At 42.8% G+C, this 13,419-nt stretch overlaps 1 protein-coding gene across 1 annotated transcript; it reads right to left on the reverse strand.

The window, feature by feature from the left end:
- Nucleotides 1–5,593: 5,593 nt before the first annotated feature.
- LOC136753280 (receptor-type tyrosine-protein phosphatase eta-like) lies at nucleotides 5,594–11,692 on the reverse strand. Its single transcript, XM_066709248.1, has 7 exons — nucleotides 10,837–11,692; nucleotides 10,310–10,567; nucleotides 9,861–10,118; nucleotides 8,710–8,967; nucleotides 8,223–8,288; nucleotides 7,144–7,238; nucleotides 5,594–6,767 (listed from the first exon to the last, which is right to left on the reverse strand). Exons 1-7 carry the CDS (start codon nucleotides 10,919–10,921, stop codon nucleotides 6,684–6,686), a joined length of 1,104 nt encoding a protein of 367 aa, XP_066565345.1. The 5' UTR covers nucleotides 10,922–11,692; the 3' UTR covers nucleotides 5,594–6,683.
- Nucleotides 11,693–13,419: the final 1,727 nt, after the last annotated feature.

Below are 13,419 nucleotides of genomic sequence, written 5' to 3' on the forward strand. Positions count from 1 at the left end.
ATAATAATAATAATAATAATAATGTATTTACTGTTATTATTCCATAGAATAACGGGGAAGGGATTAAGTATATTGTAGCGATCATGGTGGGTGTCTGTGTGTCTATCTGTGTGTGAATGTGTGTTACATGTGGGGTGTTATTGTGTTGGGTTAGGAATGTTGCGGGGCTCGCATGTGAAAGGTACCATGAACGGACGATCCCTGCCAGGACTCAGACATCACTTCACTCTGATTGGCCAGGAGGAACTGAATTACGATTGGCTCTCATTCCCGTCCTGGTATTGGCTGCTTGAATCACCTTCTGTTTAAAATGTGTTTGGCGGACTCTGCTGCATCATTAGATTGCTATCGGGTAGACGAAGATTATGAACTGCCGTTTTATACAAAAGTAGTTAATTATATACATGTGTAATCATGCTAAAATCACTAGCATGATTACTCACACACACACACAAATATATACACACACCAACATAAACTTTGTATCTTATCCTTCATTAAAGTTTAAACTACATCGAATATTACTGCTTTAAAATAACCTACAAAAAATAAACAGCGATTAGCTATCAAATGGGAACGTAACATCCACATTTTCTCTGATGAATTATATTTTTGACTTGCTTCGGATGGAAGCTTCCAACCAGAGCTTTTAACAAGAAACAAATACTAACACCATCTTCACAATATGTGTATGTGTGTGTATCATGTAGTGTTTGTGTACATACACACACGTCTATATCTGTAACTATTTATCGTTATAGTACTACAGTGAGGGAAAAAAGTATTTAATCCCCTGCTGATTTTGTACGTTTGCCCACTGACAAAGAAATGATCAGTCTATAATTTTAATGGTAGGTGTATTTTAACAGTGAGAAACAGCATAACAACAAAAAAATCCAGAAAAACGCATTTCAAAAAAGTTATAAATTGATTTGCATGTTAATGAGTGAAATAATTATTTGATCCCCTATCAATCAGCAAGATTTCTGGCTCCCAGGTGTCTTTTATACAGGTAACAAGCTGAGATTAAAGGGAGTGCTCCTAATCTCAGCTCGTTACCTGTATAAAAGACACCTGTCCACAGAAGCAATCAATCAATCAGATTCCAAACTCTCCACCATGGCCAAGACCAAAGAGCTGTCCAAGGATGTCAGGGACAAGATTGTAGACCTACACAAGGCTGGAATGGGCTACAAGACCATCGCCAAGCAGCTTGGTGAGAAGGTGACAACAGTTGGTGCGATTATTCGCAAATGGAAGAAACACAAAATAACTGTCAGCCTCCCTCGGTCTGGGGCTCCATGCAAGATCTCATCTCGTGGAGTTTCAATGATCATGAGAACGGTGAGGAATCAGCCCAGAACTACACGGTGGCTGGCACCATAGTCACCAAGAAAACAATTGGTAACACACTACGCCGTGAAGGACTGAAATCCTGCAGCGCCGGCAAGGTTCCCCTGCTCAAGAAAGCACATGTACAGGCCCGTCTGTAGTTTGCCAATGAACATCTGAATGATTCAGAGGAGAACTGGGTGAAAGTGTTGTGGTGAGATGAGACCAAAATCAAGCTCTTTGGCATCAACTCAACTCACCGTGTTTGGAGGAGGAGGAATGCTGCCTATGACCCCATGAACACCATCCCCACCGTCAAACATGGAGGGGGAAACATTATGCTTGGGGGTGTTTTTCTGCTAAGGGGACAGGACAACTGCACCGCATCAAAGGGACGATGGACGGGGCCATGTACCATCAAATCTTGGGTGAGAACCTCCTTCCCTTAGCCATGGCATTGAAAATGGGTCGTGGATGGGTATTCCAGCATGACAATGACCCAAAACACACAGCCAAGGCAACAAAGGAGTGGCTCAAGAAGAAGCACATTAAGTTCCTGGAGTGGCCTAGCCAGTCTCCAGACCTTAATCCCATAGAAAATCTGTGGAGGGAGCTGAAGGTTCGAGTTGCCAAACGTCAGTCTCGAAACCTTAATTACTTGGAGAGGATCTGCAAAGAGGAGTGGGACAAAATCCCTCCTGAGATGTGTGCAAACCTGGTGGCCAACTACAAGAAACGTCTGACCTCTGTGATTGCCAACAAGGGTTTTGCCACCAAGTACTAAGTCGAAGGGGTCAAATACTCATTAACATGCAAATCAATTTATAACTTTTTTGAAATGCGTTTTTCTGGATTTTTTTGTTGTTATTCTGTCTCTCACTGTTAAAATACACCTACCATTAAAATTATAGACTGATCATTTCTTTGTTAGTGGGCAACATACAAAATCAGCAGGGGATCAAATACTTTTTTCCCTCACTGTATGTCAAATCAATGCAACACTCACTTAGTTGTTTTCTTATTTACAGAGAGCAATTGGATTTGAAGCCGTGCTGTACTATTTTTTAAATACTTACTTACTTATGTTATGATTTGTGAAAATGTATGTATTTTAGTAGTACCAAACAGAGGTGTAGACTTGAGTCACGCGACTTTATGAGAATTTACGAGACTTGGGACTTGACTTGAAAAAAGCTTAAATGACTAAGACTTGACTTAGACTTGGCAAATACCGACTTGTGTCTTGACTTGACTTGTGGGTGTTTTACTTGGCATGAGTTTAAAAAAGATACTTGCTTTTCAAATTTTTATGTTGTTTGTTATTGTACATTTTTTGTTAAATTCAAATGGATGCAGGGCAGTCTGTCATACTATATGTGTCATTGGGCACAGACTCTCACTGAAGACAATTGAGAGCCAAAGTGGTGTCGTCACTTTGTAGGCACTAGCATATGCAATCTAACTTCCGGTTCCTACCCCAAAAATTCCATTCATTTTTCCCATAGAGATTCAGAGAAATCACTCAAATAACGTCTATGTTCAACACAGGCTTAGGCCATCTTATACATTTTGTTGTGGAAGTTACCCTCTTTCAATACATTCTGCCATTATAGGTCTTGAAGCACAAACTGACCGACAGCAAGGAAAAGCTATCATAATGCTAACTTTTAGAAGAACGGGACTATAGCACAGGTGCATGCCTGTGATGTCTCCTCTACTAGCTAACACGTCCTCGCTGTCAGCTAGCTAGCTAAGCGGCAACTTTCTACATTCTAGCACAATCGCATAGTGTTTATTTTAGCTGTTAGCTAGCCAGTTATCTCTAAGTGGAATTATAAAGTGCTAAAGTTGCTTAAAATATGAAATGTATCCCCTGCCTCTCAGCTCAGCCAGTACCTCACAATGTGTGAAGGACAAAACAGCCTCCTGTTCTGGGCAATGAATAGGAAAACTCAGCCGTCACTCTTTATTGTGGCAGTTAGGGCATTAGCTGTACTAGCAACAAGAGCACCTATTGAGTGGGTTTTCAGCCATGGTGGACTAATTCTACGACCACATCGTGCACAGATGAGTGACACGGTTCTGTCCAACTTGATATTTTGCAACTGCAATCCTCAGTAGTAAAAGTACAATACTTCATTGATGCATGAAGACATCTAGCAACATGGTTGATGTTCTTCTACTTACACCGATCAGCCATAACATTATGAGCACTGACAGGTGAAGTGAATAACACTGATAATCTTGTTATCATGACACCTGTCAGTGGGTGGGATATATTAGGCAGCAAGTGAACATTTTGTCCTCAAAGTTGATGTGTTAGAAGCAGGAAAAATGGGCAAGCGTAAGGATCTGAGCGACTTTGACGAGGGCCAAATTGTGATGGCTAGATGACTAGGTCAGAGCATCTCCAAAACTGCAGCTCTTGTGGGGTGTTCCCGGTCTGCAGTGGTCAGTACCTATCAAAAGTGGTCCAAGGAAGGAAAAGCGGTGAACCGGTGACAGGATCATGGGCGGCCAAGGCTCACTGATGCATGTGGGGAGCGAAGGCTGGCCCGTGTGGTCCGATCCAACAGACGAGCTACTGTAGCTCAAATTGGTGGAAAAGTTAATGCTGGTTCTGATAGAAAGGTGTCAGAACACACAGTGCATCGCAGTTTGTTGCATATGCGTTGCTTACCTGGAGAACACACGGCACCAGGATGTACTATGGGAAGCTGGTGGAGGCAGTGTGATGCTTTGGGCAATGTTATGCTGGGAAACCTTCGGTCCTACCATTCATGTGGATGTTACTTTTGCACGTACCACCTACCTAAGCATCGTTGTAGACCATGTAAACCTTTTCATGGACATGTTATTCCCTGATGCCATCGGCCTCTTTCAGTAGGATAATGTGCCCTGCCACGAAGCAAAAATGGTTCAGGAAAGGTGTTGACTTGGCCTCCAAATTCCCCAGATCTTAATCCAATCGAGTATCTATGGGATGTGCTGGACAAACAAGTCAGATCCGTGGAGGCACAACCTCAAAACTTACAGGATTTAAAGGATCTGCTGCTAACGTCTTGGTGCCAGATACCACAGCACACCTTCAGAGGTCTAGTGGAGTCCATGCCTCGACGGGTCAGGGCTGTTTTGGGGGCAAAAGGGAGACCTACACTATATTAGGCAGGTGGTCATAATGTTATGGCTGATCAGTATATGTTTGAAGTAAGGCTCAGTAGTAGGAGTGTGCATTTTCTGCTTTGGACCAGAAAGAAAACCCATATTCATATTTTTTCCTTGGATTTTGTCCCATAATTCACCAATGTTTTTTTATATATTGTGACAGAACGGGGCTCCGTCCCTTTAAGTCTGCCCAAGGTAGAAAATTACAAGGTAGAAAATTACATGCCCCAGGAGCCCCTGCGGTAGAGACAGGAAGGGGCGGGGCTCTTGGGTATATAAGGGAGCAGGCAGAGAGAATCAGGGCAGTTGGTGGGAGGTTGCAGCCAGGGACAGACACGAGCTGGGAGAAGGCTAAAAGGAGCTACTAGAACCTGTGGTAAGCTGCACACTACCCAGAAGGATATGTACCATCAAACTGCCCAGGTGTGTAGTTGGTAAGAGTGTATACTTGCGAGTGAGTATAATCACCATACCCTTGCTAATAGTCACTTGAATAGTACTAATAATAAAAATACCCTGTGGATTGGGGAAGGATAAAAACCTGTTTTGGGAACCTAGGACTGTGGGAATAGTCCACCATTGCAGGACACTAATAATTGAAGAACCTCACGGATATTCTAACCTGGGAATTGTCATTCTGCCACCTGCTGGTGGTTGGGGGAGAAAAAGTTTTCCCGAAAGGACTTCCCCTGTGTTTGTGGGGTCCCTAAACAGATGTGGTAATAGAGAGGGAAAGGAAGAAAGTCAGGTAGGCCTGGACAAGGCTAGGGATTTATTGTTTTGTTCAATAGTGTGTGTTACATTTTTTGGTTTGCATTAAACTTACCTGGGCAGAAGAGTCCTTACCGCAAAGCCCCTGTCTGGATGGCTCATTCTTTACTCACCCACTTACCAGTCTGTCACAATATAGTATGTATGTATATATGTATACATGTATATATGTATATATATAACATACTATCGCACATCATTTTGGTGATATATGGACAATAAAAATGTTTTTGATAGTCTGCTGTGTTATGTATTGTATCTGCTGTTTTTTATATTTGTTCTTGTAGTTAATTAAAATACTCCAGAAATCTGTCGCAACACAAAGTGAGTTTTACAACAAAGGCATTTAATCCCACAGACCAACAATGTTTTCAGTGGACAGGAAAAGCAACATACCTTAAACTCTGAAATTCTTACAAATGTAACCCAATAACAGCTCTCATGCATTTAAAACTACAAGGTTTATCATGTATAAGCTTTACATAGACATTTGTACTGGTTTCACCTTTTTCTTTTGAAATACTGTAAAAGGAAAAAAAACATTTTAAAATGGACAAAAAGTATTTCTAATGGCCCCAAAATGTGCTGGAAATGCATAGTTAAGAGTCAAGAACCAGGAACTTAAGCAGATTCAAATTAAAATTACAATAAATATGGTGAGTTTATGATTATCCCCATTAATTAAATCAATTTATTAACCTGTTTCACATACATTTCATTTACCACAATTTGTTTCTGGAATTTGTTTCTCTCCTGCAAAAAAACAAGGTTTAACCTGTAATTAAATCTCAATATCACTGATACTGCAAACTATTATTATTTATTAGTAGAAACAAAATGTGTTATGTATTTTACATTTTAGACCATGTCAATTTTAGAAAAAACAAATATGTACATGTTTTATGGTGTAGTAAAAACCTGATCATATATATGTTAATAATTGGACATTGATCTTGGATTTTACTGATAAATGATTGATTATTCTTTATTAAAATGTTGGTACTGCTCCAGATACAAATTAAAATACCATGACTGATTAGTCCCACTATTACATCCGCCTCAGCTAGGAGCACACTGTGCTTGGCTTAAGCTCCAAACAAAAAAGCTACTTTTGAAAATCGGCTATAATGTTAATATTTCAAATACTAAATAACATTACATATTGCATGTAATACTGCTACAGTAGCGCCATACAGTGAAAGAACATTTACTTGGAGTCTGCTATAATAGATTTCTGCTTAGTGAAAAGCCTCACAGCTAAATTATACAAAAATAAATGGAATTGATCAAGATCAACAGTTAAAAATCAACCACATCCTGTTCCAGAGGGACTTTCTGTACACAAACACTTACTTGTTATTTATTTACATTGTTCTAATCAAATAAGAGCCAAATGCTTATCATATTCCACTTGATCAGAAAGATGTTAAGTCTGTCCTTGTTGCCTTCCATTTTACAGTGACATTTGTTTGTGTGAATTTCTGAACTATGCTGTTGATCTGAAATAAACAAATATTATCAATTAATGTAGACATTTTATTAAATGTATTTTTACAACAAAAGTCACAACGCGAGGATATAAAAATGGTAATTTGCAGCTCAGAAGTGCAGAACTAACAGGCTGCTTGGAAGACCTAATCTGTAATGTTACAATCTGGGCAAATCTTCCAGACAGAATAGACCAGATGTAGGTACTTCTAAGTTCCCATTCTTCTCCTTCCCATCCATTGCCTACCTGCTTTCAGATCATTCAGGAGTATGAACAGATGAAATGTCTAAATACATTGAGATGGTGATAATTGAAAATAGATTTGTTTTACAAGTTTTGTAATTCAGTTAATTTGGAACAAAGCAATCTATACACTGGTTACCTACCTGCTGTTCAAGCAAAGTTATTGTGTTTTCATCAATTGCAGAAGAGGAAACAAGTGACACCTCCAGTCTTGCTGTCGCAGGGACTCCTGGAGGAACTTTAAGAGTACAAAACAAGGCTGATTTAAAATATCTAATGTTTACAGAATCTGCACACATCTTGCACACACAAAGACTAAAAGTGAGATGCACACTTCATCACAATAGAAGCCAGCTCTTGTTGTTACCAGGATACCACATGAAGCCCTTACAGTTATTTTGAAGATAATGTAAGTGCTCATAAAAATCTGATGAAAGATGTATAAAATATGCTGAAAGTTAAAGTAAATTTAGTTTTACTTGATTTTTATGCAATACCAAGTCTTACTCAGTTTCAATCTTTTCATTTTTAAAGCACAGGGTTTATTGTAACAAAATATAAATCTTTTAGGATTTTGTTTAAGGTAAGTGCGACAGCTGAAAATAACATTATCAGTCTGGCCAGAGGTTGTTAAGCTTATTCATAGAGCTGATAGGATCACAAGAATTTTTATTACAGGAATTTCTGAGTATGTAAAAAACAATCAGGTGACCCAGGCATTGCAGATTAAAACAACTATGCACAAATTCTACTGCTGGAGTTGTGAATATTAGTGGTATATCATTAGACGAATTAAGTTAAGTGTTCCAGCAGTGGGAATAACAGTGCACTGTGGAGTGCAGAAGGATTTGCAAGGCACAAACAGATTTGTGAGGAACAGGAAAAAAATGCTATATTCCAATGTCGTGCTAGAATATCTCTCATTTTTGATGCAAATCACATTGTTTTGGGAAGTAACGGAAATTGTGCAAAATTGCACGGTTTGAATATTGGACACTTAATGTTGCATTTAATCAATTTAAAATCTATTGTTCAGTTTTCTTGATTTAAATGTATTTCTTCAAATAATAGGTTAGTTCTGTACTCTATTATGTTAGTTGTACTGTAGAATAATTATTAATGAACCTAATGTCATACTTATACATGTAACTTGCAAATTTTTTAACCACACCTCCCCCCTGCCCACCAAACACACAACACACACACACACACACACACACACCCATTGTTAATGTACAGGGCCCAGTTGGCGTTGGCATTGGTGTTGGCGTTGGAGTTGGAGTTGCAGCTGGGATTGCAACATGGAAGAAAAGACACAAGCAGTACAATATCAGTACAATATGTAAACATCAAGGACATGTTTCCCATCAATAAGGTTTGCACCTAATAACTTGTTTATTTGATCAGATTAATTACAGTTGGGTGCATCTGTATTCCCAATAGTCCTACTGAAAAATTGAAAGTCTTGAAATACCTCAATACATAGTCAGCACAATATAACAGTATACAGTTCCCTACAAGTCTGGTGGTTAGCTGTATAACTGAATGTACATTGAACAATATACTTAACGAATGTAATATACAGGACTGTGATTTATGACCAACTACCTACTGATTCCAACATAACCTTTTTATACAATATGTTGACATATAGTTTTAAACATCTTACATATGTAAACAAATGAAGAAAATTGACTCATAGCCCTTACCTAAAAGTACTGTGACTGTCACTGTAGCTCCTTCAGTAATGCTGTCTGCAGCCACAGCAATAACCCCCAGAGTATAATTGCTTCCAGGTACGAGTCCAGTTATTTCAGTTGAGAATGTGTTCACTCCAAGACTCTTAACAGTCATACCATTGACTTCAACTCTGTACCCTCCTGCATTTCCAGATGGTGCACTCCAGCTAAGGGTTATGGACGTTGTGGTGACCTTTATCATAGTGAGATTGTTCACAGAACCAGGCTCTAAAAGAATATAAGACATCAAATTATATTTTCATGTGAGAAAAAGACTATAAAGTCACTTTAAATAAGTGATCTATGGAGATATTACAGCCTGAAGTGAAGTTCGGATACGTATGTGGGTAAGTTGCCATTTTAATGTGTTTGTAATGTTTAATGCTATTGTAGAACTGATGCTAACTTAGATATTTAACTTTTTGGGGAAATACGACAAAGTGTGGTGTGCGAATGATTATATGATGTGAAGTGCTGCTATACTGTTTGGTAAGAGCTCAGTTTCTATGTATAAATGTATAGTTTGTTTTCGCATTTTAAGGTGTCCATGTAAGCATTTATATTTACGTCGGCATCCTATTTGTAATATAATGGTATGTTGGATTGTATTTATTGATGTGGACCTTGACAGTCATTGTGTTTTTATGTTTAAATATAGGTATACTGCATAGGCATCTTTATACGATGTACTTGATGTGTATTTTAATTGCGCTATAATACAAGGATGTTTGATAAATGTAAATAAGAAATGCGTATGGCTAATTGACTGTGCGTATATGTGTATATGTAGGTATACTACTTTAATGGTATGTGATTGGAGTTTATATTTGATTTATTTTCTATTGTTTGCATTGTAGATTTTGGAGTTAACACTGTTTTTCTTGGACTTGATGTTATTGGATTTTGTTTATTTTGTTTGAGAACACTTGAGTTTTATATGTACGGGTTGTTAGTTTGCACATAAGTGTATAAATATATATACATATATTTACACATCTTGCTATTTTACACATATACTGCTAGTTTGCCAGTTTTGCACATTGTCTGCTGCCATTTTACATCAGACTGTATTGTATCACATGTGACACCTTTCATTTTCATTTTGGTATAGACCGTCTTACTAGTAAAATTGCTGATTGCTACAGCAGCCCCTTCAGTCACAGTGTCTGCTGCCACTGCAGTAACCTGCAATGTGTAGTTGCTTCCAGGCTCAAGTCCAGAGATATTAGCGAACAAAGTCTTCACAGTCATATTGTATCCAGATATTCCCCTTGTCTCCACTCTGTAGCTGGACACATTTCCAATAGGTGCACTCCAGCTAAGGAAGATTGATGTTGTGGAAATGGAGGTGGCTGCCAAACCGGTAACAGACTCGGGTTCTGTGGAAGACAGGTGGGATAAACAATTACTTCAAAATGATTAGAAAATAAGGGAAGGTTCAATTCAATTCTGATCAATTCTGTCAATTGATCAAATTAAACGTTAGAAACATGTATGAACTGTGGATCACAAAAGCATGGCTATACATTGTAAGAGTAAACGAAAATATTACGAAGATTTTGACACTTACTTGTAGATACTGTTGTTGTCACTGGTGCCCCTTCAGTAACATTGTCTGCAGCCACAGCAATAACACTCAGTGTATAATTGCTTCCAGGTACAAGTCCAGATACTTTAGCTGATAATGTGTTCACTGTGAAGTTTGTAAAAGTAGGTCCAGTGGCTTCAACTTTGTAACCCCCTGCATTTCCAAATGGTGCACTCCATGTAAGGACTATAGATGTTGTGCTGATGTTGTTGGCAGTCAGATTGGCAATCCTCTCAGGCTCTACAGGGGGACAGGCATGTTAAAGTAAATAAAAAAGGTGGCAGTTGAATACGTTTAAATTATAAAAATTCAATTTTTAAGCAACATAATTTAACATTATGCACAGCTAAAGGGGATAGCATAAAAGTATTTGGTATTCAACATTGGATTAGATTGAACATCAAAATAAAGTGAGTAATTCAACAGCAATAAAGAAAAGTTCAAAATGTCACATAAGATAATAACACTATATACTTCTTATATTTTGTCATCCAATTTATATAACTCACTTGTGACCACTATTATTGTCACTGCAGCTCCTTCAGTACGCTGCTCTGTGGTGACGCCAGCAATTGTACTAGTTGATGTTGTCATACTAGTAGTAGCTGTTGTAGTATTAGTTGGTGTTGATGTAATAGTTGGAGCTTCAATTCTGGTGTTAGTTGAAGGTTCAGGAGTGGTGATAGTGGTCGGAGCTTCAGTAGTGGTGATGGTGGTCGGAGGTTCAGATGAGGTAGTGGTGGTCGCAGCTTCAGTGGTGGTGGTGGTGGTCGGAGTTTCAGTAGTGGTGATGGTGATCGGAGGTTCAGTTGTGTTGGTGGTTGGAGCTTCGGTGGTGGTGGTGGTGGTCGGAGCTTCGGTGGTGGTGGTGGTGGTCGGAGCATCAGTTGTGGTGGTGGTGGACGGAGCTTTGGTGGTGGTGGTGGTGGTCGGAGCTTCAGTTGTGGTGGTGGTGGTCGGAGCTTCAGTTGTGGTGGTGGTGGTAGGAGCTTCAGTGGTGGTGGTGGTCGGAGCTTCAGTTGTGGTGGTCGGAGTTTCAGTGGTGGTGGTGGTGGTGGTGGTGGTCGGAGCTTCTGTGGTGGTCGGAGCTTCGGTGGTGGTGGTGGTGGTCGGAGCTTCGGTGGTGGTGGTGGTGGTCGGAGTTTCAGTAGTGGTGGTGGTGGCGGTGGTGGTCGGAGCTTCAGTTGTGGTGGTGGGAGCTTCAGTGGTGGTGGTGGTGGTCGGAGCTTCAGTTGTGGTGGTGGGAGCTTCAGTGGTAGTGATGGTCGGAGCTTCAGTTGTGGTGGTGGTGGTCGGAGCTTCAGTGGTGGTGGTGGGGATCGGAGCTTCAGTGGTGGTGGTGGGGGTCGGAGCTTCAGTGGTGGTGGTGGGGGTCGGAGCTTCAGTGGTGGTGGTGGGGGTCGGAGCTTCAGTGGTGGTGGTGGGGGTCGGAGCTTCAGTGGTGGTGGTGGGGGTCGGAGCTTCAGTTGTGGTGGTGGGGGTCGGAGCTTCAGTGGTGGTGGGGGTCGGAGCTTCAGTGGTGGTGGTGGGGGTCGGAGCTTCAGTGGTGGTGGTGGGGGTCGGAGCTTCAGTTGTGGTGGTGGGGGTCGGAGCTTCAGTTGTGGTGGTGGGGGTCGGAGCTTCAGTGGTGGTGGTGGTGGTGGTGGGGGTCGGAGCTTCAGTGGTGGTGGTGGGGGTCGGAGCTTCAGTTGTGGTGGTGGGGATCGGAGCTTCAGTGGTGGTGGTGGGGGTCGGAGCTTCAGTTGTGGTGGTGGGGATCGGAGCTTCAGTGGTGGTGGTGGGGGTCGGAGCTTCAGTTGTGGTGGTGGGGGTCGGAGCTTCAGTGGTGGTGGTGGGGGTCGGAGCTTCAGTTGTGGTGGTGGGGGTCGGAGCTTCAGTGGTGGTGGGGGTCGGAGCTTCAGTGGTGGTGGTGGGGGTCGGAGCTTCAGTGGTGGTGGTGGGGGTCGGAGCTTCAGTTGTGGTGGTGGGGGTCGGAGCTTCAGTTGTGGTGGTGGGGGTCGGAGCTTCAGTGGTGGTGGTGGTGGTGGTGGGGGTCGGAGCTTCAGTGGTGGTGGTGGGGGTCGGAGCTTCAGTGGTGGTGGTGGTGGTGGGGGTCGGAGCTTCAGTGGTGGTGGTGCTGGTCGGAGCTTCAGTTGTGGTGGTGCTGGTCGGAGATTCAGTGGTGGTGGTGGTGGTTGGAGCTTCAGTTGTGGTGGTGGGGATCGGAGCTTCAGTGGTGGTGGTGGGGGTCGGAGCTTCAGTTGTGGTGGTGGGGATCGGAGCTTCAGTTGTGGTGGTGGGGGTTGGAGCTTCAGTGGTGGTGGTGGTGGGGGTCGGAGCTTCAGTGGTGGTGGTGGTGGGGGTCGGAGCTTCAGTGGTGGTGGTGGGGGTCGGAGCTTCAGTGGTGGTGGTGGTGGTGGTCCGAGCTTCGGTGGTGGTGGTGGTGGTCGGAGCTTCGGTGGTGGTGGTGGTGGTCGGAGCTTCAGTGCTGGTGGTGGTGGTCGGAGCTTCAGTGGTGGTGGTGGTGGGGGTCGGAGCTTCAGTGGTGGTGGTGGTGGGGGTCGGAGCTTCAGTGGTGGTGGTGGTGGTGGGGGTCGGAGCTTCAGTGGTGGTGGTGGTGGTGGGGGTCGGAGCTTCAGTGGTGGTGGTGCTGGTCGGAGCTTCAGTTGTGGTGGTGCTGGTCGGAGATTCAGTGGTGGTGGTGGTGGTTGGAGCTTCAGTGCTGGTGGTGGTGGTCGGAGCTTCAGTTGTGGTGGTCGGAGCATTAGTGGTGGTGGTGGTGGTGGTGGTCGGAGCTTCAGTTTTGGTGGTGGTGGTCGGAGCTTCAGTGGTGGTGGTGCTGGTCGGAGCTTCAGTTGTGGTGGTGCTGGTCGGAGATTCAGTGCTGGTGGTGGTGGTCTGAGCTTCAGTGCTGGTGGTGGTGGTCTGAGCTTCAGTGCTGGTGGTGGTGGTCGGAGCTTCAGTGCTGGTGGTGGTGGTGGTCGGAGCTTCAGTGCTGGTGGTGGTGGTCGGAGCTTCGGTGGTGGTGGTGGTGGTCGGAGCTTCGGTGGTGGTGGTGGGGGTCGGAGCTTCAGTTGTGGTGGTGGGGATCGGAGCTTCAGTGGTGGTGGTGG

The sequence above is a fragment of the Amia ocellicauda genome, chromosome 7 (genome assembly GCF_036373705.1).
Source record: "Amia ocellicauda isolate fAmiCal2 chromosome 7, fAmiCal2.hap1, whole genome shotgun sequence".
In the NCBI taxonomy this organism is placed as follows: Eukaryota; Metazoa; Chordata; class Actinopteri; order Amiiformes; family Amiidae; genus Amia; species Amia ocellicauda.